This window comes from Macrotis lagotis, chromosome X (assembly GCF_037893015.1).
Source record: "Macrotis lagotis isolate mMagLag1 chromosome X, bilby.v1.9.chrom.fasta, whole genome shotgun sequence".
In the NCBI taxonomy this organism is placed as follows: Eukaryota; Metazoa; Chordata; class Mammalia; order Peramelemorphia; family Peramelidae; genus Macrotis; species Macrotis lagotis.
Window position 1 is genome coordinate 410,364,353 of NC_133666.1, and position 24,320 is coordinate 410,388,672.

Here is a 24,320-nt window from a genome sequence, read left to right on the forward strand (position 1 = left end):
AGAGAATAACCAGAAGTCATGGACACTCATGACCTTTCTGTGACTCAGATAGAATGATTTAAAAACAATACCTCCTTAAAAATGAGGACAGCAAAGAGATGGGAGGATGGAGGGAACTAAATGGGGTAAATCTCATTACATTAAAAGGTACAAAGGACTTATTGCAATAGAGGGGAAGAAGGGAGGAGGTGAGAACTGCCTGAAGATTACTCTGATCAGATTGTCTTAAAGTTAACATACAAACACACTCAGTTAAATTAAGAAACTTATTTTACCTTTAAAGTGTTAAAAGGGGAAAAGAGGAGGGGGAGCAAAGGGGGAATCAACAGGAGGAAGGGGAGGAAGAAGGAGCTAAGGGAAGAGGGGAACAAAGGGGGAGTGGTGTTGAATATAGGAGGTCAAATACTGAAAGTGGCAGAATTCAGAAACAAATCACTGGGGAATATGGATAAAGGGTAAAAGGGGGGGGGAATACAAACAGAGGGAAGATAACATGGAAGGCAAAAAAGAGTTAGTAATTATAACTTTGAATGTGAATGGGTTGAACTCTCCCTTCAAATGTAAACAAATAGGAGAGTAGATTAAAAACAAGAATCCTACAATATGCTGCTCATTTGAAGCAGAGACATTCATCTAGAGTAAAGGTAAAAGGTTGGAGTAAAATATATTTTGCTTCAGCTGAAGTAAAAAAAGCAGGGGTAGCAAGCCTTATCTCAGACAAAGCAGCTGCAAAAATAGATATTATTAAAAGAGATAAGGAAGGAAACTACATCCTCCTAAATGGTACCATAGCCAATAAAGTAATTTCAGTACTAAATATTTATGCACCCAATGGTATAGCATCCAAATTCTTAGAGAAGTTGAAGGAGTTATGGGAAGACATAGACAGCAAAATTCTACTAGTGGGAGACGTCAATCTCCCACTTTCAGATTTAGATAAATCTAACTATAAAATAAACAAGAAGGAAGTTAAGGAGGTAAAACCTAGACATGATAGACTTATGGAGGAAACTGAATGGGCATAGAAAGAAATATACTTTATTTTCTGCAGTACATGGCACTTACATGAAAATTGACCACATACTAGGGCATAAAAACCTAATCAATTGTAGAAAGGCAGAAATAGTGAATACATCTTTCTCAGATCATAATGCAATAAAAATCATATGTAATATTGGTCCAGAGAGATATAGAACCAAAACAAATTGGAAACTGAATAACCTCATTTTAGAGAATGAGTGGATCAAATAACAAATTATAGAAAGAATTAATTATTTTATCCCAGATAATGACAATAATGAAACAACATACCAAAATCGATGGGATACACTCCAGCCAGCTGTCAGGGGATAAATTATATCTTTAAATCCTTATATGAATAAATTAGAGAAAGAGGAACTCCATGAACTAAATATGTAACTAAAAAATTAGAGAAAGAACAAATCAAAAACCCCCAGTTAAATACCAAATTAGAAATTCTAAAAATCAAAGGAGAAATTAATAAAAATTGAAAGTAAGAAAACTATTGAACTAATAAAACCAAGAGCTGGATGTATGAAAAAACCAATAAAATTGATAAACCTCTAGTCAATTTGATTTAAAAAAAAGAAAGAAGAAAATCAAATTGCTAGTATCATAAATGAATAAGGTGAACTCACCACCAATGAGGAGGAAATTAAAGTAATAAGTCGGAATTATTTTTCCCAACTCTATGCCAATAAATTTGATAATATAAATGAAATGGATGAATATTTACAAAAATATAAGTTGCCTAGGTTAAATGAAGAGGAAATTAAATACCTAAATAACCCTATCTCAGAAAAAGAAATTCAACAAGCCATTATTGAATTCCCTAAGAAAAAATCTCCAGGAAAAATAAAAAGAAAAAAATCTCCAGGGCCAGATGGATTCACAAGGGAATTCTATCAAACATTTAAGGAACAATTGGTTCCAATTCTACATAAATTACTTGGAAAAATAGATGAAGACAGAATTCTGCTTAACTCTTTCTATGACACCAATATGGTGCTGATACCTAAACCAGGAAGAATTAAAACAGATTATAGACCTATATTAAAACAAATTATAGACCTATCTCCCTGATGAATATAGATGCAAAAATATTAAATAAAATCTTAGCAATATGACTACAACAAATTATCACTAGATTAGGAAAACTATCAGTATAATTAATTATATCAATAGCAAACCTATCAGAAATCATATGATTACATCAATAGATACTGAAAAAGCTTTTGACAAAATACAGCACCCATTTCTATTAAAAACACTAGAGAGTGTAGGAATAAATGGAATGTTCCTTAGAATAATAAACAGTATCTATCTGAAACCATCAATAAGCATTATATGCAATGGAGATAGGCTAGAGGTATTCCCAATAAGATTAGGGGTGAAACAAGGATTCCCACTATCACCACTAAAATTCAATATTTTATTAGAAATGTTAGCCTCAGCAATAAGAGAAGAAAAAGAAATCAAAGGAATTAGAATATGGAAGGAAGAGACAAAACTCTCACTCTTTGCAGATGACATCATGGTATGCCTAGAGAATCCCAAAAAAGCATCTAAAAACTACTAGAAATAATTTGCAACTTTAGCAAAGTCGCAGGATATAAAACAAACTCTCATAAATCCTCAACATTTCTATATATGACTAGCAAGATGCAGCAGAAAGAGCTAGAGAGAGAAATCCCATTCAAAGTAACTTCAGACAATGTAAAATACCTGGGAGTCTACCTGTCAAGGCAAACTCAGAAACTTTTTGAAAACAATTACAAAACACTTCTCAAACAAATAAAATCAAACTTAAATAACTGGACAAATATCAACTGTTCATGGACAGGCTGAGCAAATATAATAAAAATGATAATTCTAACAAAATTAAACTACTTGTTTAGTGCCCTATCAATCAAAATCCCCAAAAATTACTTTAATGAGTTAGAAAAATTGTAAGTAAATTCATATAGAGAAATAAAAAGTCAAGATTCTCCAGGGATTTAATGGAAAAAAGTGCAAAAGAAGGTGGTTTAGCTCTACCAGATCTAAAATTATATTATAAAGCATCAGTCATCAAAACTGTCTGGTACTGGCTAAGAAATAGAGCGGCGAATCAGTGGAATAGACTAGGTGCAATAGAAGGAAATGATTATAGTAATCTGTTGTTTGATAAAGCCAAAGAATCCAGCTATTGGGATAAAAACTCTCTCTTTGATAAAAACTGCTGGGAAAATTGCAAGTTAGTATGGAAGAAATTTAGATTAGACCAACACCTCACACCCTTTACCAAGATAAAATCAAAATGGATACAGAATCTAGACATAAAAAACAATATTATAAACAAACTAGAAGATCAAGGAATAGTTTACCTGTCAGATCTACAGAAAGGGAAACAATTTATGACCAAGGAAGAGATGGAGAACACCATTAAAAATAAACTACATAGTTTTGATTACATTAAATTAAAAAGCTTTTACACAGACAAAACCACTGTAACCAAGATCAAAAGAAATGTAATAAAGTAGAATGTGGTAAAGTAGAAACAATTTTTACAACTTGTGTTTCTGACAAAGGACTCATCTCTAAAATATGCAGATAACTGAGTCAAATTAAAAAAAAAAGACAAACCACTCCCCAATGGACAAACGGTCAAAGCATATGCAAAGGCAATTTACAGATGAGGAAATCAAAGTAATCCATAGTCATAAGAAAAATACCACCTTGCACCTCTCAGACTGGTCAATATGGTTAGAAAGGACAATGATCAATGTTGGATCAATATTGGAAGGAATGTGGGAAATCTGGGACACTAATGCATTGTTGGTGCAGTTGTGAACTCATCCAACCTTTCTGGAGAGCAATTTCGAATTATGCACAAAAGACAACAAAAATATGCATACCCTTTGATCCATCAATACCACTACTAGGTCTATACCCTGAAGGGATTATGAAAAAGGATAAAAACATCACCTGAAAAAAAATGTCCATAGCAGTTCTGTTTGTGGTGACAAAGAAATGGAAACTGAGAGCATGTCCATCAATTGGGGAATGGCTTTGCAAACTGTGGTATATCTAAGTGATGGAACACTATTGTTCTATTAGAAACCAGGAAGGATGAGAATTCAGGGAAGTCTGGAAGGATTTGCATGAACTGATGTTGAGTGAGATAAGCAGAACCAGAAGAACATTGTACACCCTAACAGCAACATGGGAGTGATGATCAACTTTAATGGACTTGCTCATATGAACAAGGCAACAATCAGGCACAATTTTGGGATATCTGTGATGAAGAATGACATCTGTATCCTGAGAAAGAATTGTGGAGTTTGAACAAAGACCAAAGACTTTCTAAGTACCTTTAATTTAAAAAAAAATTGTTTTATTATGTAATTTTGCTTTATCTCATAATATATGTTTCTTCCTTCAGGATATCTTTTCTCTCTAATCACATTCAACTTAGATCAATGCATACTATGGGAATGATGTAAAGACTAACAAACTGCCTTCTCTGGGGGAGGGGGAGGGGGAGGGGAGCAAGATTGGGGGGAGAATTGTAAAACTCAGAATAAACAAAACCTTTCTAAAATTAAATAAAGAATGAAGGCAAACAACAATAACAATTTTGGTCATCCAAAACTGAGAGCCAGAGTGATTTAGATTTAAAGCCATAGTCTAAAGACTTCTTTGGAAGATAAATTGCAGAAAGGGTATACTTGAAGCAAGAAGAATAATTAACTATTGGAATTTTTTTTTAGGTTTTTGCAAGGCAATGGGGTTAAGTGGCTTACCCAAGGCCACACAGCTAGGTAATTGTTAAGTGTCTGAGGGTGGATTTGAACTCAAGTACTCCTGACCCCAGGGCTGGAGCTCTGTCCACTGCACCACCTAGCCACCCCCTAACTATTGGAATTTAATTGAGCAGTAACAAGATCAGAAAATTGCTTTAAAATTATTATTTGGGCAACTGTGTGGAGGATGATTAAAGAAGGGAGAGACTAGAATAAGGAAGCCTAGCTGATAGATTCTAATGTCTCTAAAATTAGAGTGCCTACAGTCTACAGATGCCACCTGAAGACAACTTGGTAAGTTTAAGAAGAACTAGAAAAGATGAAACCAAAGAAGGAGTGAGATTAAAGAGATTGACCAATTGTGGCCTATAAATTAACAAAATATTCCTCTTGTCATAGGAAATGACAAATATAAAGAATACAAAATTGCATTGAAAGGTTTCTATGAACTAATACAGAGTAAAAAAAAAGGAAATTAGAACCAAATGCAATGCTTGTAGCAATATAAATTGAAAGAATATCAACAATAACTAAAACCAAGACTGAATATCATGTAATTATAAAAATCAAGTTTAGTTTTTGAGAAGTTTTCAGAACATACCTCCCTTTTCCTTTTTTTTACAGAGGTGAGGGACCTCAAACACTGAATATACTAACAAATTCAATTGATTCTGGAATGATTTTTTTTTCTCCTATTTTCTTTTTTATTCTTTTGGGAAGGGAATGACCCATTGAATAAGGTAAGGGGCATAGATGCATTTGGAAATGAAGGAGATATGAAAAATTAAAGTTATGCATTAAACAACTTTTAAAAATAAAAATGCTTTTAAACATCTGCAATTTCTTTAGATTGGGATGCCAATTTTTCCAAACAGTTCACAACTGCTCCATACTTCAGAAATTTAGTCAATCTTGAATTTTCATCTCCAATTGTAATTTATCGGTTAGCCATACCTTTTGGAAGTGAGCCTTTTTAAACTTACCAAGGCTGTTGCTAAAACAAAAAACATGCAAGTCATCTTTGGATCAATCCTTGAAACACTTTCACCTTAGTAGGACTTGTCAGAATTTCTGTTCATTTATTATTGTTGTTTTAAATTCAGGAAAGAAAATTAGTTAATATTACTCTTTAAAAATTTTTTTTTTGCAAAGCAATGGGGCTGAGTGACTTGCCCAAGGCCACACAGCTAGGTAATTATTAAGTGTCTGAGGCTGTATTTGGACTCAGGTCCTCCTGACTCCAGGGCCGGTGCTCTAGCCACTGAGCCACCTTGCTGCCCCTAAAAATTATTTTTGAAAGAAAGCATTTCATGAGGTTTTTTTTTCTTTTTTCCAGAGATAAAGTGATAAGACTTATCCCAGAAACAGAGGAGGAGGCACATGTACTGAAGAACATATATCATCAATTTAAGGTAAGACAGGTGTTTACAGTTTTCCAAGTAGGCACCCAATACTGAAAGTTGCTGTTTTTGTTGTGTAGTTGCTTAAGGAATTAGAATCAACAAGCCAGGGAATGAAAGACTAAAAGAACTTAATAACATTTCAGGACTCCAAATATTATTATCAAACCTATATTTTAGTAAATTCCTTTGCTTTTTTTTCTTCAACATGGTCTAGGAAAAAAAGAAGTGGACTTGGAGCCAGAAGTCTTGATGTGATAATTAAAATAACAATATATACAGCATTGTAGACCACTTTCCAAAGCACTACACACACACACACACACACACACACACACACACACACACACACACACACACACAGACAGAATTTAAACCTCACAACAATCTTTTAATGTCAACACTACAGATATTATTATCCCCATTTTACAAAAGTAAAAATTGAAATTTAAAGAGGTTAAATGATTTGTCAGTGGTCCCAAAGTTAATAAATGGCCAAAGTAAAGCCTGAATCCAGCTCTTTCAGATTTCAAATGTCAATTGCTTCTTCTACAGAATTTAGTACTTGTGTTGCCCTAAGCAAATTACTCCATGTTACTGAACCTGTGCCTCAACCAGTTCTGTCACTTACTACCTATATGTGCTGAGACAAATCATTCCCCTCACCCCAACCCCCAGCATATCAGTGACCCTGTCTCCAAAATGAAGATGCTATATTTCAGCTCCAAATTTGTGATACTATAATTTTTTTATCTATAAGGTAGGTTATAATTATGCTAACACAGCATCTTACAATACAAATGTGAGTAAAATACTTGGCAAACATTAATGTTATTAATATGAGACTGTAATTGTTAGGGATAGAGACGGGACCTGTGATTTCATTGATATGGAGAATCCTCTAGCAATGCTGGTCAAAATCTTCACTATGACTTACAGTCTTAAGATTTGCATAAACATGGAAAGCTATGACTTACCCAGAATCACAAAATCAATATTTGTCAAAAGCAAATGAACCTAGGACTTACTGAATTAAAAACCAGTTATTATCCACTACACCATGCTGTCTATTATAGTTGTTTCTGTCAGTTGTGATTATTAATTCCTTCTGTCCCCTTTCTTTTCTAATTAAAACTTTCATCAAAATTAAGATAAGGAAAATTATAACTATTCAATCACTTCCTTTCATTATTTGCTAGTAGGGCTAATAAGGGATTTGTTCAAGGAGTTTGAAAGTATTGTCAGAAACTTGGTTTAAAGTATTTTCTTGAATTTCAATTTTTCATTCTCTATAACATCTCTCAAACCTAACCCTTTCTCTGCATTTACTTACCATCTTAGTCCAAGCCCTTATCAGCCCTTTCCTACATTATCAAAAGTCTTCTTACTGGCCTTCTTGCCTCACATTGTTCCTTACTACAATTCATCCTGCACTCTACTGCCAAAGTAATTTCCTTCAATGTTGATCTGGCCATGTGACTCCCTTATCCAATCAACTGCAATGGTTCCCTATTGCCAATAGAAAAATAAAATCATTCTATTTGGCTCATAAAACCCTTCCCAAAAATAAGCAGAGCCAAGAGAACATTATACAGATTGATAACTATGTAAATGGAAAGAGCAATAATCACAAAGCAATCGAAACTGAATATTGTAAAATGATAAAGAACAAGCATGGTACTAAAAAAAAATGTGAGAAGATACCCTGCCTTTTCCTTTGCAGAGAACTGCATCTAATAGTAGATTTTTTTTAACTGGGTTTATAGGCTTTGTTGAATTTTTTCTTCTCTTCCTTTTTTCACTTTAAATTATAAGGCATACACAAGGAAAAAGAAAGGTACAGGGGAAATATAACTAATATAAAAAAACTAAAGATAGAAATAAAATTCCATTTTAAAAGGGATAGAGTGGGGCAGCTAGGTGGCACAGTGGGGGCATCTGGGTAGCACAGTAGGGGCAGCTAGGTGGCACAGTGAATAGAGCACTGGTCCTGGAGTCAGGAGTATCTGAGTTCAAATCTGGCCTCAGACACTTAATAATTACCTAGCTGGCCTTGGGCAAGCCACTTAACCCCATTGCCTTGCCAAAAAAAAGGGGGATGGAGGGAAAATATAGTATATAAATATCAATAAAATTCAATTAAAAAAAAAACTTCATAACTTGACTCCTTCCTCACCTCTACCACCAGGCTTCTTCAAGGTTCAGTGTGAGTCTCACCTTCCTCAGGATGCTTTCCTGAAGTAAAAACTTAAAAACTGTTTGGTGGACTGAGTGACTAAATGACTGAATTTCATTTCAGCTCTGTTTTTCCCTTCTCATAAGATCACTATGCCTTACACTCAGAGATTTGGATAAACTAAGTTTCTCTTTTTTCTTCACACACTGCATCCTACTTCTGTGCCTTTGTATTGGCCATTCCACATTTCTGGGACATGATCCCTCTGAGAGAAATGACTTTTAATAATGCTTGGGGACATTCAGATTTCCCTCTTTTCTTAATCCTCATTCGAAAACCTCAGTCTCTGAAGTTTGAGTTAGCCTTCTCCTCTATAGAGTACCTTACCTAGGTGGGGCAAGCATTATACAATGTTCAGGCTTGGATAGAACATAAATTCTTTGGATAGATTGACAAAGATTGAGGGTAATAGAAAAACTTATTAACAGAGTTTGGGTCCAGTCCATCTAATGAATCTCTTTTTTTCCCTTTAAAGAGACATCTCAAGAGCCAATTTCAGCATGAAGCTACAAAAACTTTGTATTTTGCTACTAAATGTCAAGATATAATATATACATACATACATATACATATATGTGTGTATGCATGCATTTATATATCCATATATATTTATATTTATTTACTTTATAGTTATACATTATTTTTCTTTGTACTTATTTTATCCCCTCCCTCTTAGAATGTCAGTTCTTTAAATATAAAGATTGTTTCATTCTTCATGTTACCAGACTCTAACAGAGTGACCAGCACATAGACTCATTCATTGATTGCTTAATAATTGCTCATATAAACATATGATTAAGTTAACTTTAGGTTGGAGTTAATATAGATAATATGGTTATTACATATACTTTATGGCTCCTGAGAATAGAAGTGAATTTTTAAAATATAGAAAACATAAATTTAAGGTAACTTTAGGGAATAGCTGAAACATGCTTTCAGGGAAAACCATAGTTCCTTAACATAGAGATCTTTGAATTGAAATATATAATTATGTTCCTCAGATTGTTTAAATGAAAGTCCCATCTAAAGATGTGGGCATGAGCTAAATGTTAAGATGTTTGTTCCTTGTCTTTCTTTGGAGATTTTTTATATGGTTTTTAAATTTGACATTTTCCTTTCAAATGCTAATTTAATTTGAAAATTGCAATATAATCTCCCTTCTCTCATTTTGAAAAATACTCATCCTTTGCTTTTCCTGCAAAATTTGCCTTGTAGAAGTAAATATGTCCCAACCCAAAATAGTATAGTAGAAGAAGGGATTGAATGAGAGAAAATATCTGGGTTCAAATCTCAATTCTGATGATTATTTACTGTGCCTTTGAAAATAGCATCAGTTTAAGCATCTATAAAATAGAAATAATGCTATTTATACTACTTATCACCTCCTAGAGTAAGAGTTTTTCTTTTTTTTTTGAATGAGTCATGTGTTTCATGGAACCTGGTAAAGTTCATGGATCCCCTAACAAATGTCTTTAAATTCATAAAAGAAAATACAAAGGAACAAGAAAAAAACAATTATATTGAAACACATTTATCAAAGAAACCATGATTTAGAGATAGCATAGTAGAGAGAATGCTGAAGTTGGAGTAAGATAGACCTAAATTCAAATTTTGCCTCAGATACTTAATAGCTAAAAACACTAATTCTATTTTCTCATCTGTAAAATGAGAATATTATTACCTACCTTACAAGCTTGTTGTGAGAATCAGATGATATATTATATTAAGTCTTAAAGTATTATGTAAATATTAGCCACTCATTATTATATCATTATCATCACACCTTTCTTACTATAAAGGAGCAATAGTTGGTGCAGTGCTTAGAGCTCCAGATCTAGGATCAGAAAAATTTGAGTTCAAATCCAGCCTCGAACACATATTAGCTATTTAATTATGGATGAATAATTTACTCTCCAACTGTCTCAGTTCTCTCATCTGGAAAAGGGAGAGAAACCTATCATATTTCTTTTAAGAATAAAATAAGATAATACTTGTAAAGTGTTTTGAAAACCTTAAAGCTCTAAATGAATAGTATTATTATTAAATACCTGAATTCCAGTTATTACCACCTTTATCTTGTATTAAAGAATTCTTACTCTTGGTGTCTCCTAAACTTATTCACTATAAAAATATTATATTTTGAATTATTATTGACCTTTAGTTCATTAAATAAATTGATTAAGCAAAAATGGCATTTTCATCAGCATTTATTAAATTAGTGAATCCACCAAGAAGTAGCATCTATTAAGTATAAAGCAAAGGGGTTATTTGTGATCATTCCTGAAAAATTAAATAATAGTCCGTTTACAATCAGGGAATATATAGTGTTGAGATTTCAGTAGAAGTAGTTAGGAATGATAATATTATGAATGGAGAAAAGGACTCAGAGAAAAGAGATATTTGCATTTCTGAGAAGAGCTAAGTTCATCATCACATAATGTTGCTGTTGAGATGTTTAGCATTCTCCTATTCTATTCACTTCACTGAACTTCAGTTCACATAAGTCTTTCCAGGTTTCTATAAAATCTGCCTGCTCATTGTTTCATATAAAGCAATAATATTGCACTATATTCATATGCTGCAACTTATTCATCCATTTCCCCAATTGATAGGCATCCTCTTAATTTCCAATTCTTTTTCACCACAAAAAAGAGCAGTTACCATTATCACATTTCTATTCAAGATTATACTGTTTCCCCAACTCCTCATTCTTTTCACTTTCTGTTCAGTGGGTTTGCAAGATATGCTGATAAAAATTTTTCCTTTGTTTCTGCTTCATTTTCTGTCAGTCAGATGATTTTCACCATATTACCTCACTCTGATACCCAGATTTCTTCATGAGTATAACTTCTTAATGCACATTGCTACTTTGTCATTCACCACATATGTATCTCTGCCAACTATCCTTTTACCTATTACATTTGAATAAAGTATACACTCCAGAGCCTTAGGTGATGCATTGGGTAAGATAACTAACTGGGTAAGGAGAAGTCAAGAGGACCTGAGTTCAAATCCTTCAGATACATATTGAGCACATCTAACTTCTCTTAGTCTCAGCTTATAGATCTGTAAAATGAAGATATAAATAGCACATACCCTGCAGGCTCTTGTGAGGATTAAATGAAGCAATATATATATAAAGACTATATAAATGCTAGCTATTCTTATTAGTACAAACTTGGGCCCTATCCCACCAATTTCAGTGAAACCTATGAAGTCCTGTTTGCTTTTGTCCCTTCAGCCCTTCAATTCTCTAGGTCATCTTGCTTATTACCTGTATCTCATTCATTTGATACACAGGAGCATAAATCATCTAGTTCAACCTCCTCATTTTACCAGTAAGGAAACTAAGGCCCAGACAGATTAAGTGAACTGTCCAAAGTTACACAAATAGTAAGTATCAGAGGTGGGATTTGAATCTATGGCTTTGGACTCCAGAATCAGTGGTCTTTACACTCTACTATACTATCCATCCATACCTGAGACTATGGAGGTTTTTTACTGTCTCCTTTCTCAGATTTTATCCAATGTGTATTTCTGGGCAACTCTATTGCTCTTCTTCCTACATAAATTATCCTGTGTAGAGATAGCTGTGGTATAGGAGAAAAATACATTGAATTTGGAATGTGAACATCTGGATTTGACTCTTATGTCTTTACTGTCCTCTGTGGTCTGGTCAAGTCAAGAACTTGTTTCATGGACAGCAACAATGAGAGATGATCCTAGAAAAGTAAGATGGAGTCAGATTGCATAGGGTCTTGAATGCCAGGAAAAAAATTGAAGTTTACTTAGTGGACAATGGGAACCCACTAATGTCTCTATGGCAAGGACTGGCAAATTTACAGAGTTTTCCTCATTGTGCTTACAGTCTAATAAAGGAATGATAATATCAAAAATAGATACAGTCCACAAAAATGCATTGTAGTTGTATTAGAGAGGTATAACACAAATTGCTAATTATGTTGTGAGAGAAATATTCGCTATTATATTGAATGGCAGAGCAAGGGGAAACCTTCCAGGAATATTTTGAGGGAAAAAAATGATGGAAAATTAGACTTTAAAGTGGAGGGTAAGAATTAATAAGGTGAAAAGTTAAAACTAGTTGGATTGTAAGATTGAGGACAGGGACTGTCTTTTGCTTTTTTTGGTATTCTCAGGACTTAGTAGACTTTTAATAATTGCTTATTGATTGATCAAAAATAATAGCAGAGGGGTGGCTAGGTGGCGCAGTGGATAGAGCACCGACCCTGGAGTCAGGAGTCCCTGAGTTCAGATCCAGCCTCAGATACTTAATAATTACCTAGCTGTGTGGCCTTGGGCAAGCCATTCAACCCCATTGCCTTGAAAAAAATCTAAAAAAAAATAATAGCAGAAGTTTAAGGTATAGAATAAAGCAAAAACAAAGGAAAAGAGTTGGAAAAGTATAGGCCAGATCAAGGGAAGAGCATAGTTCAGTCTGACTAAAGTGTACATTACATAGAAGGCAAGAGATAGTCCTAGAAAAGCAAGATAGAGTCAGATTGCATAGTGCCTTGAATGCTAGGAAAAGAGATATGAATTTTACTTAGCAAACAATGGATTTTTGAATGAACACATATCGTAGCATGATTTATATCATAGTTGAATAAGGAGTGTTCTGGAAGCAGAGCTAAGTAGGGAGTGGTTCCAGAACCATGGATTACAACCCTTATAGTGCTCCATAAATGTTATTGTTCAGTTTTTTTTCAGTCATGAAAATTCTCTGTGATTCCATTTGGCATTTTCTTGACAAATATGTTGAAGAAGTTTATCATTTCCTACTCGAGTTCATTTTACAAGTAAGGACACTGAGGCAAACAAGGCTAAGTGACTTAACCAGGATCACACAGCTAGTAAGTGACTTGGACCACATATGAAGTCTGGTCTTCCTTGTTCCATGTCCTGTGTTGTATCCATTGCCTATATATGTGTTAGTTATTATTATTATTATTACTATCATTATTATCATTATTATCATTATTTTAATGTTATAAGTTGGAAAGTATATAAGGAAGTTATCACAATAATCTAGATAGGATGGTAAGGAGTGGTGGTGGTGACAGTAGGGAGAGTAAGACAGTGATAGATATGAGAAATGTTATGGAAATAGTATTGATGGTATTTGCTGCCTAATTAGATATGAGAGGTGAGGGACAGAGATCTTATTAAAGTTCGAACTCAAAAGAATGACTCTACCCTCATTGGGCCACAGTTCCTCTTTTTAAAAAAAATATGACTAATAATAACTATCTCCAGGGTAGCTTTCCTGAAGACTGAGTAAGATATAAAAGCTCTTTGTTAACCACAATAATAATCATTGCTGGTGGTTGCTGCTGCTATAATTAGGTATTTAATAAATGTTTATTGATTGATTGACTGATTGATTGTTATTTTTAGTTAATAATATTTTTTCTAATTACATGTAAAGATAATTTTCAACATTTGTTTTAGTAAGATTTTGAGTTTCAAATCTTTTCACTCCCACCTTGTGCTCCCCCCTCCCCAAGACAGCAAGCAAACTGCTATACATTATACATGTGCATATGTTTCTATATTTAGTCATCTTGTGAAAGAAAAAATCAGAACAAAAGGGAAAAACACAAGAAAACAAAACAAATTGTATAAAGCGAAAATTGTACATGTTGGTCTGAATTCAGAATCCATGGTTCTTTCTCTGGATGCAGATGGCATTTTCCATCACAAGTCTTTTGGAATTAATTGTTTTTGATCACTGTATTGCTAGGAAGAGCTAAGTCTATCATAGATGACCATCACACAATGTTGTTTTTTATGTGTTCAATGTTATTCTGGTTCTTCTCACTTCACTCAGCAGATTGATTGCTGCTCTTAATATTATTACTGCTATTAGTTTTAGAGTGCAGGCTGAATTAAAGCTTATACCCTCCAAGTCCAAAATAGAAGTATAAGAAAGAAAAATGTACATCCAGCTTTGAGTGGAAGTTCAGAGAAGTACATTTGGAGAATGGTTAATTAACTTTAGAAATGTTGCTCTGTGATTGGTTACATTGAAAGTAATTGTTATAATTGTGTCCAAGATCTAAAAACAGAAAGTCAAACTCAATGTTTAAGAAAACAAATGCTGGAGAGAAAGAACTGCTCAATTAAAAACAGAATGCAGATATACCATGGTTTAAATTAAACTATGAGGAAAGGAGATAATTTGCAGGTAAGGAGAAGCAGACTCAAGACCTCACATCTTTCCATCCTTCCCTCTTTCACAAATTCTTTGCTGGTGCTCTAAAGGATTAGGAGATTTGTAGGAAATCACAGTGAACTTTAAGCAAAGACCTGAATTGTGTCAAAAAGTTTGTCATTTTTCAAAATCAGACTGCTTACCCCCAAACTTCAATCTATTTAATAAGTTATTAAACATACCTTCCTGACTTTCAGTTTTGCAGTCATCATATTTCTTATCCAAGACTTCACTTTCTACATCAGGGCTAGACAAATGCCAGCTACCAAATTGCCATGAGTCCTAGAAACTCAGCATGGTACCTGGTGTTTGACAATAACTAATATCACATATAAAATATAGCTTAATGTTTTATATTGATGCCTTTGCAAGCACTAAGTTTTCATTGGGTAATTAAAATTAAATAATGTTCCTGGCTCATAGTAGAAGATATCAATATAGATACACACATACACATATATATATATATATATATATATATATATATACATACACACATATAAATATGATATACACTTAGTTTATTTGATATATATACATCTAAGTATATAAACATACATTTATATGAACATATAAAAAATATATATACAAGTATATGTATGTATATAGCCATCTCAATATTCAAGCTAAATCAGGTTGAGTAAAAAACAGCTTTCAGATCCATTGGTGAATTAAGGGAATATCTACCCTAAACATGTGAAGATTTCTCCCAGCAGAATGGGTGAGAACAATTTGTTCCATTGGCCAAGAAGACTATTAACGGGTGCTAAGGAGCACTTAGAGTTCGATTAGACATTGAAAACACCCTCCTGACTTCTGCCTTGCCACTGATCAATGACTCTGGAAGAGAGAGTGAGGATGACAACTGTGCAACTCTACCTCACTTAAACTCACTTCACATGCAAGTCATCAATCACCCCATGATGTTACTGGTCCTCTTCAAAAATGAAGGATGAACAATAACAATGTCTGTATTTATTCCCTTCCCCTTTCCCTAAAAGAAGTTCCCTAAAGGTTCTTGTTCTTTCTTCAGACCAGGAAGAATGCCTCCTCTTCCCTCCCTACTACTCTTTCCTTCCCCCCCTTCTCTTTTTTTTCCTTTTAGTCTTTCTTCTCCTTATCTTCCACTCTCCCTTCCCTCACCCTTTCCCCTCTCCTTCCTTTTCCTTCCTCCTCTCCCTTCTTCCCCTTCCCCCCCCTTCAAAGAAAGTTTCTGCCACCATTCTCTCCCACACAGAAAGTGACTAGTATCCATATTTATATCCCACTCTACCTCAGGATCCTCATTTTAAAATCAACACAATTTTGTTTATTGGGTAAAGAGGCCCTAATCCCTCTCCACAATAATCCCTTCCAGTATGTTTGCTTAAAAATCCAATCCCTCCAGGCTTGGTCTCTCTTTTTTGCCCCAGAATCAATCTAGTCTCTCTTATACAGATTTATCACTGAAAAAAATAAACCACTATCTTTTGTGATGTTAGCTTTCAGATGGGATTGTGATAGTTTTGTGATGGTCAGTGCCTTAAATAATTGTAATACTCAGGACCCCCTTCACACTTAAGCTTCTAGAAATTTATCCCAGTTTCTAAGCATTCTGTGGGTTACCCCACACATTCAAAAGCATAGGACACATGACCAGACAGAAAATAATCCAGACTCTTAGAATTTAATTCAATTCTATTCAAGGAGATAGCACTATGAAGCTTCTGAAATATATTGCAGAACAGGACAGACAATTGATTCAACTTTCAAGATTAGAGAGTGGAGTCTAAAAGTCATAGGTCATTGTGTTTGATTTCAGTTCTTGGGAAAATTCTAGAATTTATTTCTAAGTGTATGATTTCTGAGCACTTAGGGCAAGAATGTGCTGGTAAATATTAAACCATTGGTTCTTGGGTGCTGAGCCTCTAGGAGTTGGCTTCAGTGTAGCCATGACTTAGGGATATTATGATGCACTCATCAATTTTGTTTTGGCTCAGTAATTTCAGTCATATTTAAATTCTCATAACCCCATTCAGGGGGTCATTTGACAAATATACCAGAGTTGTTTGTCATTTCTTTCTCATTTTCCTTTGCCATTTTCTTTGCTCATTTTACAGATGAAGAAATTGAGGCAAACATGGTTTAGTGACTTACCCAGGGTCACATGGCAAGTAAGTATATGAGGCTGGATTTAAACTCAGGTCTTCCTGATTTCAGTCCTAAAGTTCTAGCCACTCACTATACTACTTAATTGCCCCAATTGAAAAAATAAGCATTTATAAAGTGTGGGTGAGGCTCCAAACTAGGCATTAGGGATACAATTAAAAGGATGAAATTATCTCTCTTTCTCAAAGAGCTTACATTCTATTGAGAGTGATAACTAGTGAATGCATATTGAAATTTCTCCGAAACATCAAGTTTGGAATGTCCATTAGGTACTAAGAACCTGACTAAAGGTCAGAAGAAAGACTAGTTGGATATGTAAAGCTGCAATTTATTGGCATGAGGATATTGTTGTTCATCATTCATAATCGAAAAGGTCCATGTTGTCATATGCATGATGACATGACTTGGACAATTATATTTATTATACTGAATGGAATTTTCTACAGACATCCTTCTCATTTGCCTTTACCAGAACCATTTTACCACATGACTTGATTTGATAGGAAATAGGATTTTTGATGATGGTCTTGTGCTGCAAGAGTCCTTGGAACTTGAGTATGATCTTCTTCCCGTATCAATGAAACATCTTAGTACTCTAACAATGCCAAGCAAAGCACCAGATATATAGTGATAAAATGGTGACTCATAATATATAAGGTGCCATGACATTTCATCAGTGTCAACAATACAGCTAATCCAAACCTGGCTTTTGATGGACTAATTATCAGTTTGGCCTTTTCTCTCAGATCTTTAAAGAGTAGGATATTGTATACTTGCCACTCATAGGTCCATGCTTCTTTGCTCTGAAAGTAAATTCCCCAGAGCTCATATTCACCAGACATGAAACTCATCTGTCTCATGACAGTCTCAAATCAGCATAAAGAAGATGGAAAAAAACCATTGAAGCTGATGAAGTCACTGAGAGACTACATGTGTGGAGAAAAAAGAGAAAAAGTTCCAGGACACTCATTGTTATGGAGCATGATATGAATGATGAAGGTAAGAAAAGATTAGAGAAGAGAAGAAAATGTTTCAGATATCTTCTGTGGAATTAATTAAGGAGAAATAAAAAGAGTTTCTCATGCAATTTTGCTGAAAAAAAAAGATGAAAAAATAGAGAAAGAAAACAGAACATTCAAACTGTTAATGTTTAGACCTCAAAAATCATCAACAATGGTTCAAAAGCTAGTGGCTAAGAAATAGAGTTGTGGGTCAATGGAATAGACTAGGTGCAATAACAGAAAATGATTATAGTATTCTGCTGGTAGATAAACCCAAAGAGTCCAGCTATGGGGATTAAAAACTCTCTCTTTGATAAAAACTGTTGGGAAAATTGAAAGTTAGTATGGAAGAAACTTAGATTAGACCAACACCTCACATCCTATACCAAGATAAAAAGCAAAATGGATACAGGATTTAGACATAAAAAACAATATTATAAGAAAACTAGGAGATCAAGGAATAGTTTACCTGTCAGATCTATGGAAAGGGAAGCAGTTTATAACAAAGAAAGAGATGGAGAACACCATTAAAAATAAACTAGACAATTTTGATTACATCAAATTAAAAAGCTCTTGCACAGACAAAACTACTGTAATCAAGAACAAAAGAAATGTAGTAAATTGGGAAACAATTTTTACAACTAGTATTTCTGAGAAAGGACTCATTTCTAAAATATACAAAGAACTGAGTCAATTTAAAAAAAAAAACAAGCCATTCCCCAATTGACAAATAGTCAAAGGATATGCAAAGGTAATTTACAGATGAGGAAATCAAAGTAATCCATAGTCATATGAAAAATTGATCTAAATCATTACTTATTAGAGAAATACAAATTAAAGCATCTCTGAGGTACCACCTCACACCTCTCAGACTGGCCAATATGACCAGAAAGGACAGTGATCAATTTTGGAAAGAATATGGCAAATCTGGAATACTAATACATTGTTGATGGAGTTATGAACTCATACAGCCTTTCTGGAGAGCAATTTGGAATTATGCACAAAAAACAAAAATGTGCATTACCCTTTGATCCAGCAATCCCACTACTGCGTCCATACCCTGAAGAGATTATGAAAAAGGGTAAAAACATCACTTGTACAAAAATGTTCATAGTAGCCCTGTTTGTGGTGGCAAAGAGATGGAAACTGAGGGCACATCCATCAATTGGGGAATGGCTTAACAAACTGTGGTATAGGTAAGTGATGGAATACTATTGTTCTATTAGAAACCAGGAGGGATGAGAATTCAGGGAAGCCTGGGAGGATTTGCATGAACTGATGCTGATTGAGATGAGCAAAACCAGAAGAACAATGTACACCCTTACAGCAACATGGGGGTGATGATCAACCTTGATGGACTTGCTCATTCTATCAGTGCAACAATCAGGCACAGTAGTGTATCTGCGATGGAAAACACCATCTGTATCCAGAGAAAGAATTGTGGAGTTTGAACAAAGACCAAAGACTATTACCCACTCTCTCATCACATTCAACTTAGATCAATGTATATCATGGAAATAATGTAAAGACTAACAGACTGCCTTCTGTGGGGGCTGGGGAGAGGAAAGCAAGATTAGGGGAGAAATTGTAAAATTCTAAATAAATTAATTTCAATAAACAATGATTCAAAAGCAATTTTGAAGGTCACTCTAATGGAGTATCCTCTTGAACCTGTACTTGAATATGGGATGCTTAAAATTTTGGTAATTACTCTAGTTAAGGGCAAAGATATCAAATTTATCAAATTCTCAGATGAAACAAGACTTGGAAGACTAGAGCTAACACTTTGTACAACTGCCAGGATCCAAATAGTTCTTTACAAACAAAAAAATTAGGTGTAAACTAATAATACAAACATTAATTTAAAATACATGTAAACACTCCCAATTGAGTTCGAAAGATTGACTTAACAAATACAAGATAGAAAAGAAGCAATTAGCAGCTATTTATCTGAAAAAAAATCTAGAAGCTTTAGTGGGCTACAAGATCAATAATGTGATTCTCCCATACTCCAATATATATTGATTTTATTTTCATTAAATATTTTATTTATTTTGAGTTTTACAGTTTTCCCCCAATATTACTACCTCCCCCCACCCCCCACAGAAAGCAATTTGTCAGTCTTTACATTGTTTCCATGTGTATTAATCCAAACTGAGTGTGATGAGAGAGAAATCATATCCTTAAGGAAGAAACATAAAGTATAAGAGATAACAAGATCAGACAATAAGATATCAGCTTTTTTTTTCCTAAATTAAAGGGAATAGTCCTTAAACTTTGTTCAAACTCCACCGTTCTTTATCTGAATACAGATGGCATTCCCCATTGCAGACAGCCCCAAATTGTCCCTGATTGCTGCACTGATGGAATGAGTGAGTCTTTCAAGGTTGAACATCACCCCCATCTTGCTGTTTGGGTGTACAGTGTTTTTCTGGTTCTGCTCATCTCAATTGGCATCAGTTCATGCAAATTCCTCCAGGCTTCCCTGAATTCCCATCCCTCCTGTTTTCTAATAGAACAATAGTGTTCCATGACATACATATACCACAGTTTGCTAAGCCATTCCCCAATTGAAGGACATTTAATTGATTTCCAATTCTTTGCCACCACAAACAGGACTGCTATGAATATTTTTGTACAAGTGATGTTTTTACCCTTTTTCATAATCTCTTCAGGGTATAGATCCAGTGGTGGTATTGCTGGATCAAAGCGTATGCACATCTTTGTTGCCCTTTGGGCTTAGTTCCAAATTTTTTTCCAGAGAGGTTGGATGAGTTCACACCTCCACCCACAATGTAATAGTGTCCCAGATTTCCCACAACCCTTCCAACAATGATAGTTATCCTTTCTGGTTATATTAGGCCTTGATTTTTTTTAACTCTTGCAAATCTCTTGGGAAAGTTGGACTAGATAGCCTATAAGCACCCCCTCCCCGCCCCGGTTCTAAATCTCTCTGTCCATAAGCTCATAAGTGGCACACATATGTTCATTGGGTTTTTTTCTTGGAATGTCACCATAATACTCACCACTGTTCTTTGTTGCTCTCTATCAGGAGTTTCATTGGACATCACATCTCTACTCTCTGAATATCACATCATCTCTCTTGGGTAACATGTCTGTATTGTCCATTGTATTGTGTCTGATGATCAACTTTGCTAATCTTGTGATAATTGAGATGCTTTCTGTTATCCATTGAAAGAGAGAAGTAGCTAATAAACTTCCCCAATAAAGAAGGCTTGGAGATCATTTAATAATAGATGTGGTTGGGGGTGGCTAGGTGGTGCAGTGGATAAAGCACTGGCCCTGGAGTTAGGAGTACCTGGGTTCAAATCGGGTCTCAGACACTTAATCATTACCTAGCTGTGTGGCCTTGGGCAAGCCACTTAACCCCATTTGCCTTGCAAAAACCTAAAAAAAAAATAATAGATGTGGTCTTTGAGCTGCCACACCAAAGCCAAGCAACCAAGAAATGGAAGCAGAATAGCCATCTACTTTTCCTCCTGGCATAGACTCAAAGTTCCTAATCTCAGCCAACCATCTCACTTAGGGTTAGGAAATTTCTTTTATAAAGTTTTACAATCTCTTTCATCAAGATCTGTTTCAGCTAAAAAAGAGGGTCTGGAGCAGCAAGCCAAGAACAAAAGAGGTGAAGGAGGCCTTCAAAGACATAAGCCTTACCCTTCTGCATTCCTGCCTTTATATTTCCCAGCAACAAAATCATTGTCTTTTGTGCAATATTCTGATCAGCACAAATCTAGTTGATTCCCCATATATATGCATGCAAATATATAGCTCAATTATATTGTTAGTTGATTTTGTTTCTTTTTTTAAATGACTTATTGAATAAATTCATCTGGTTCCTAGATTTGGAAGGCAGCTCCTGCATCCAAAGCAAATTTGTCAAGCTCTTTTGTACATTCTCATATCTTGCAGCTTTACCTATGGTCATGACCACACAGGACAATATTGAACAATCACTTAGGAGACCGGGGATAAGCAAACCACACCTTTAAGTTCCATCTGAATTATTGATGTTTTCTCCATTACTTTCTTAAGTCTAAACTATCAAAAAAAATAATGAATCAAGCTTTAATTTGTAGCATTTGCCTTTGAGGTATAAATGATCACACTGAAAATTTAGCAATAGATTAACAAACATCCAGTTATTAGTTAAAGATTCTTAATCTGAGGTACGTGAACTTTTTTATTCTTGATAATTGGTTTCCTTTGTAATCTTTATTTTATTTGATACATTGAATTTTATTTGATACAATGAAAATATTATTCTGACAAGGGAACCATGGACTTTACCAAATTGCCAAAGGAGTCCTGACCCAAGAAAAAGGTTAAGAGTTTCTGATCTATGTAACAGAGATACTCATGACAGCCTCCAGAATACTAGTGACATACAAGTGTAGACATTTAAATTTGCTGTGTGATATTTAGGGATTTTCATGGTTGCACTATGAAAACATGTTGGAAACAGAATAACGCAGAGGGATTGATTGTGGGGAGGGAGAAAATGGGGGCGTGTGGAAGTGGAGAATCTCTTGCTTGTTCTTCTTGCTGACTGATAGGAGTAGGACAAGAATATTTGGTGATCTTCCCTAGTGACTTTTCCAGATAGGTAGGATTTTTAATAGGCTGTCACGTAAAAAACATTGGCACTAGAAAAAGAAGTGGTAAAGGAAGAACATTGTTGAAACTTTTCCAATGTTTCAGAATGTTGAATAAAATTTTGGAATTGTTATATTTATCAGAAACCCTGTGAAGAAAAACTCTTGAATAAGAAAACCACTTTGTTGACCTTTACGCTCTTAAAGTAAGCACATTCTTGCAAAGCAGGCAAATTTCGAAATACAACTATGGATTAAATCTCAAGAACCTAGTTTTCAAGTCTGATATGTATTTTTCTTTCTCTGCATGAATACTGGTGATTGGTTGTGAAAAAAGTAAATAAGCTAAAAACTTTAAAAATGGAAGAAATGGCACACTCAGGAAAAACAGAAATGAATTGTGGAGACACATTGATAAATATGATGCACTATACAAAGTAAGGTATTAATTATAATAATGAAACCATCTCAGTGGTCAGAGCAGCTGACTTGACTGCTGCTCTCACTGTGGAGCTAACCCCATAGCACCTAAAGCTCTCATGGCATTTTCTTTCATGGCTTTCTAGTTTGTATGGGGAGGAGGAACAAGTCTATTCTGCTCAGTCTCAAAGTAAGATACGTACCTTCTTTTCACTCAATCACTTAATGGTAAAAAGAACATTGACAGTAAGGCACAAAAAGGTAAGGATGAAATTTTCACTCTTCAGACTAGGAAGGGAATCACTCTTCAGAACTAGAAGAAAAAGAGATAAACTAGAGACTAGAAAACCTCTAGAGCAAAGAGCAAAGCTGAGAATAAAACATCAAGCTTATGGATAAGCAGAAATGTAGAGCAAGATACACCAAACCTGGAAATCAGACAGGAATAAGGCCATGCAGCTGCTGTCAACTTTGAAAATAAATGACCAAGGGCAGCTAGGTGGCGCAGTGGATAAAGCACTGGCCCTGGAGTCAGGAGTACCAGGGTTCAAATCCAGTCTCAGACACTTAATAATTACCTAGCTGTGAGGCCTTGGGCAAACCACTTAACCCCGCTTGCCTTGCAAAAACCTAACTAAAAAAAAAAATAAAAAAAAAAGAAAAGAAATGACCAAAAAGTTCACAGAAATTATTACACCAAAAGAAAAGGGTGGTCTTAGCAAGGGAATTCTCACAGTGCAAAAAGAGCCAAGAGTAAGCCAGGATCAACAACTATTACAAAAATAGTTCAAGTTAAAAAACTGAAGATGTTTGGAAATGATTACCTGAGGGGACAGCTTGTCCTCACTTAACTCTTCTCCAGTAGTGTCCTTTAAGGGATAGAATAGATGGCTTCCAATTCCACTTATTCAAACCAATCTGACAAGAGCTAGAACTTGGACAAAAAGAACTATCCTTAAGGTGGGAATGTTGGGAAGGCTTTGGCAGAATGAAAGGGAAGTAGAAGGGAGTTTTGTCTGGAGGAGAGGATATTAGCATTCCAAAATTTAGGAAATGGAAAGACTTCAAAGGCTAACCAATCCAACCCAGAGTCAAAAGATCATCACCACTATAATGAACCCAAGACCTCACAAGGCAGTCCATTCCACTTTAGGACAACTCTAATTGTTAAACATTTGTCCTAACTTTGTACCTAAATTTATCTCTCTGTAAATCTCACCTGTTATGCCTACCGGGGCCAAATGGAACAAATCAATTCCCTTTTTAATATGATAGTCCTTCAGATCCTTTCAGATAATTATAATATCCCTTCTTTTCTCTAAAGCCCAGGTGCAACCATGTCACTGCTTTATTTCATAGACTCCAGTGGCTCCCAATCACCTTCAGAATCAAACACCCAATCATTCTTGATTTGACATTTGAAACTCAAACCTCCCTCCCTCCACTATTGCAGTCAACTTAC

General features: G+C 34.8%; 1 protein-coding gene across 1 annotated transcript in view; it reads left to right on the forward strand.

The window, feature by feature from the left end:
* The window catches only part of CPA6 (carboxypeptidase A6), a 368,066-nt gene that overhangs the window by 149,419 nt on the left and 194,327 nt on the right, over positions 1 to 24,320 (forward strand). Inside the window, exon 2 of the mRNA XM_074203356.1 lies at positions 6,142 to 6,217. Coding sequence (XP_074059457.1) covers positions 6,142 to 6,217 — 76 coding nt within the window. The remainder of the gene's footprint in view (positions 1 to 6,141; positions 6,218 to 24,320) is intronic.